This window comes from Chinchilla lanigera, unplaced genomic scaffold, assembly GCF_000276665.1.
Source record: "Chinchilla lanigera isolate Chin_1 unplaced genomic scaffold, ChiLan1.0 scaffold00012, whole genome shotgun sequence".
Lineage (NCBI taxonomy): Eukaryota > Metazoa > Chordata > Mammalia > Rodentia > Chinchillidae > Chinchilla > Chinchilla lanigera.
Genome location: NW_004955413.1, coordinates 22,373,458 through 22,378,738, shown reverse-complemented (window position 1 = coordinate 22,378,738; position 5,281 = coordinate 22,373,458). Strand labels below are relative to the sequence as shown.

The 5,281-nt window shown below is 46.2% G+C and overlaps 1 protein-coding gene across 1 annotated transcript in view; it reads left to right on the top strand.

The window, feature by feature from the left end:
- LOC102005583 (apolipoprotein L2-like) overlaps positions 1-5,281 on the top strand; it is a 21,990-nt gene that overhangs the window by 14,951 nt on the left and 1,758 nt on the right. Inside the window, exon 2 of the mRNA XM_005379646.2 lies at positions 1,012-1,138. Within this exon, the coding sequence (XP_005379703.1) occupies positions 1,012-1,138 (127 nt within the window). The remainder of the gene's footprint in view (positions 1-1,011; positions 1,139-5,281) is intronic.

Below are 5,281 nucleotides of genomic sequence, written 5' to 3'. Positions count from 1 at the left end.
ATATTTATATATATTTGAAATAACTCACAAATGCAATACTCACCCCTACTATGTTCAATATACTCTGATGTTGTCAAATCCATTTCCTTTGCAAAACAGTGCTCTTCAACCCATAGACTAATATCAGAGCCCAGTGATGTGCTGAAAATCACATTTTGAAGCCACAGCTATAGTGTGTGATGCAGTGTGCAGTAGGTACATGATCTACATAGGCTATTGCTAGAACTTTCCCACTTCCCATGGGCTCAGGGGTTCACTTTTTGATTGTTGTGAGCATTAAAAAAGTCATTTCAGCATTTCATTTCTCAGCAAAGCACCAAGACACTGCCAAGCATGGTGATTCACATTTATAATCCCAGCTCCCTGGGAGGCTGAGGCAGGAACATCAAAAATTCCATGTCACCTGGGCAACTAAGCAAAACCCTGTTTCAAAATAAAATGAAAAGGGCTAGAGCACTTGTGAGACGCAGGGGGAAAAAAAGCAGCATTCACTTGCCTGGTGTGTTACTCCTCTGGGGCTGCATCACAAACACCTCAGGCTAGTGGATTAAACAAAGTATACCTATTTTCCCATACTTCTGGAAGACAAAGTCCATGGTCAAGACTGGACAGGGTCTGCTCCTGATTTGCAGAAGGCACCTTCTCACGGTGTGTGCAGGACACTTCTCTACGCATGAAGATGGAGAAGGGGAGAGAGATCTAGTGTTTCCCCCTCGTTTATGAGGACAACAGTGTTACTGATCAGGCCCCTCTTACGATCTCATTTAATCTAAGTTACTTTATATCCTACAAGACTCTATGTCCAAATATAAGCACTGGAGGTTAGAGCTTTAACGTATGAATTTGGGGGACACAACTCAATCCATAACACAGGTGACTCCACCAAAATCACCCCATGTGATAGCTGCTCAGGAGGATGAACTTTGAACCCCGTGTACTCCATACTATTCATGCTATTCACACTCTACCACGCTGTCTTCCAACCTGAATCTTTCTTTCCTTCCCAACTAGAAAGCAATAGCTTCATTGAGTACGTCGTTGAGTGTTTGCTAAACACAGTGAGCAAAGAGGATCTGCAGCAGCTGCTGATCCAAGAAGAATCCTGGGACATTGTTATGACAGAGGCTGAATTGTCCAGGTGAGCTCCATGAGGCACTCCAGCACTGCTACCTAGGCCCTGCTGCACCAGCCTTCTTCGGGCAAATGCACCTCCTCCATGATGTTTCCTATAGTTGAGGTTGAGGGTGCCCCTCTCAACAGTTCCTGAGAGATATTTCCTCCATGTTGTCCCTGCCCATGAATGGCCTTGAGGTAAGGGTAGATGGTGCTCATGGTGGGCAGGATGCTTTCTGCTGTCTACTAGTAATGTGACCTTAGAAGTTACTTCACCACTTTCTGCCTTCATTTCCATATCCATTATTCTTTATTGTGAGAAAAAGAAGATCATGCATGGAAATTGTTTAGCATATGACTCACATAAGTTGAATGTTCCAGAAATGTTAAGTATTTAAAAAGCCTAGTAGGGAGACAGCCAGCCAAGCATCCTTCCCTTGAAGTTAGAAATCAAGGTGAACTTACTTTGGGACTTGTCCAAAAACTCTAGACATATATTCCTGGGAATTCTGGTTTGGGCCATTTATCTCCCATCTGACAAACCATACAAGGGCAGTAGGATCCTTCTGTGGTCAGGAGGTAGACTGGCTGGAGGAGAAATAGGTAGGGCTGAGTGGGACCCTTATTATCCCTGCCAGTTCCAGGGCTCCAGGTTCATGTCTTGGACCACACTGTCACTGGCTCAGTGGGACCAGACCTCCAATGTGATAAGACCAAATGAAGGTTTGGGAGCAAGATGTGAGGCAGAGGAGGAGAACACTTCTCAAAGGCATGGACAGACTTGTACCAAGTTCAGAGCCAGGACTCAAGATGAAGCAAGAGGTAGAACAGACCAGTAGTAAGAATGCTGGAGCCAAGGTACTGGAACCACACTGAGGCAAGGTAGATGCTGACAGCTCAAAGAACAGAGAAGCCGTGGGCACAGCAGAGGATACATGAGTGGGGAAGGGGAGCTTTCCTCCCATTCTGCTGTGACCCATCACTGGGAGGCATAGAAGGCTGTACGTCCTGCCTGGGTGCTGGGGAGCTCTCTACACCATTGAAACTCTCTTCTGTTCTACATAAAGTAGCCCCTGACCAACAGGAAGGCAGTGTGGCCAGCGACAACTTGGTGAGTCAGAATGGTCTGCTGCTGATTTTGTGTAACTCGGGAGTCTGAGGAAACTCGAAAGTCCTTCTCCAGAGTGTCACTGGCCAGCATGGATTCTTAGTGGCATCTCCTCTTTGAAGATGGAGGCCAGGAAGGACTTGCTTGGAAGGTGGAAATCAGACAGGGGCTGGTCCTTTAGCTGCTTCTCCATTGCTGATGACTGTTACCGTTGGCCATCCTCCTCCTTAGGGCTTGTAGCAGACAGTCCCCACAAGCCCCACCAGTGCTACCAAAAATCAGCTTAGGGTTATTTTGCTCAATTCCTGTAGAAAGCATGAATTGGTAAAATGTAGCTCTTTTAATATTAACATCCCTGAGCTTTAAATATCAGTAGCCACCAGCTCATCGAGTCAGCAGCCCTCCTCATTGCGCAGGCCAACAGCTAAAGGCAGATCTCAGACACATTTCAGTCACCTTCAGTGTTACAGGTCTAGCTCCTGGCTGCATTCAGCACCAGGGACCCTCATGGTTCCCAGCTCCCAGTGCACCCACTCAGAATGCTGTGATCAAGATAAAAATCACAGATAGGCAAGAGCACGCCCTGAGAATGGTTCTTGTTAGGACTTACTGTAAGATGGAACAGCACACAGACTGGACCCATTATGAGTATGAAGAATTTACTCATATAGGAAAAGAGCATTAAATTTTCTTTTTGGTTATGAGAGGGAAGGGGCCCTCATGGATCTGAATGAGGAGCATTGTGGAGAGGCAGAATCACCCTGAAAACCTTCAGGAGGGAGTCATCCCGACAGGCTACAGGGTGGAGTCATCTGGCTTAAGTCCCAGACTGAAGCTTGCTGTCACCAAAGTAAATATCTCCGGAGCAGCTTCGGGCACCTGAGGTAGCCCAGTTACCACAAGGAGTTTACGGCGGGAGCAGGTAAATAAAAAAGTACCTCTTGGCGTACATCAATGTGGAACTACTCATCCCCATCTCTCCAGGGTAAACTGGTCCCAAGAACGAGATACCTGTGGATCTATGAGAAAAATAAAAGAGAGACAAGAAAACCAAGAGAGGCAAAAGGCCTGGGATGAGGGGCCGACAGCCCCTCAGGCTGCAGCCGCTAGGACTGCCGCTGCTAGGACTGTTCCTACCAGTTGCAGTCACCTTTTATTCAGTGAGAACCTAGGGAGTAGCTAGTACTAATGGGTGGATACAAAACGTTTTTTTAGCAAGGATAATGAAAGGATTATCCTTTTCTACATGTAATCCGAGACACGTCTATAATCCCAGCACTCAAGAGGCTGAGACAGGAGGATCGTAAACTCAGGGTTAAACACATCATTGTGTCCTCAATGGATTCTAATAAAAAAAAAGTCCTTCTCTACATATGAAGACCCTCCCTCTGCAGGAAAATACTTTCTGTAGAATTCTTTTCAAATTCAGGTCTCTTTTGAGTCAGTGATTCATATAGGTGGGTCTCATTTTCTCAGGGTCTTTGCACATGGCTGTGGCTGCACACATGTGGAGCTGTCACCAATGATGGTGTCATGCTGCTCACCCTGAAGTTGGGGGTGACAGATGGTGGGTCAAGTGTCAGTAAGATGGGGAGAGAATCAAGGGGGAGCCAGGCCTTGTGCTGCCCAGTCAACCAAGGTAGCAGCTGGACCCAGTGACCTTCCATTGGGAAGGAGAAAGGGCATCAGGAATGGGGAAAAGCTGAGGGCAGAGCAAATAACACATACAGTCCTTCTAGTTCTACAGTTCTCTTTTAAATTTTAAGTTCCCAGCATTAGCCAAACTGCAAAGTCTACAGACGTAGTTCCAGACCATGCTTTTATTTGACACCAACTGCAAATTGGGGCCTTCCCCCATCCACCCACAAATCTGATGACTCATTAGAACTCACTGAAGGCAGTTATGGCACCGTTACAGGTTATGACAGAGAAAGGACACAGTGTAAAATCACCCAGAGGAAGAGACACACAGGACAGAGTCTGGAAGGGGTTCAAGCATGACTGTCCATTGTCCTCAGGACGAGGTGTGGTTCTGAATTCAATGTGTAGCAATTCACATGGAGGATGGCCACCCAGGAGGCTGAACCTATGAAAGAAAAACTTACTCTGATGCATGTGAAAACAGCCAGGAATCTTTGTTCTGGATGGTTGCACTGAGGGAGAGAGATGAGGACCACACTGGGTACAGTAAAGTCTCCTGGAGATTTAGGGCCAACAGGCAGAGTGAGGAGCGCTAGAGAGCCAGTTCTAACAGGGACATTGAGAATAGGGGGTTCTTTGATGCTGCTTTAGCAGGATTTTCCCTAAAGGAAGGTCCAGGACTAAACACCAAAGGTCAAGAATGGGAACATGATGAGATATGAAGAGTGGGGATTCTCATCTCCCCAGTTTGGTAGGACACTGGCTAAGCGTGGGTGATACCGGCCCAGCAGGCACAGAATGGACCTGGGAGGCCAAGGTCAGTGCCTGGTTGGGAAAAGGTTCAGAAGGGCCTAACTGGACTTTGGTCAAACAAACAGTTTTTATCAGCCCAAGCCTCAGCTTCTAGGGTTTTGGTTGGAGCTGGACACATATGTCTTCGTAGCTAACCTGGTATCTCCCTCCTCTCCCAGAGGTCAATGCCTTTAATCTCCACTTCCTCTAGAGGTCAGAAATGATCCCAATGTCCCTGTGATACATTACATTGCTCACAGGGAGCATCTTTCAAGAGAAATGCTTGGGAACAGAAGTATTTTAGAATCTAAGTTTTGTGTGTTTTGAAATATATTCATTGATACATCATGAGCTATCTTGGGGATTAGACTCAGGCCTAAACAGGAAATTCATTCACTTATGTTTCTTTACACTTTATGCGCACATTGTGATGGTAATGTTACACAATCTTTTTAGCATGCCAGTGTTTTGACTGTGATCTGACCCACGAGATCAGGTGTGGAACTTTGCCCTTGTGGCATTATGTCAGTGCTCAAAGGGTTTCACATTTCAGTGCATTTCAATTTAGGATTTTTGGATTAGAGTTGTTCAACCTGTATTGTCTTGTGGTCAAATCCCAAGCAAACA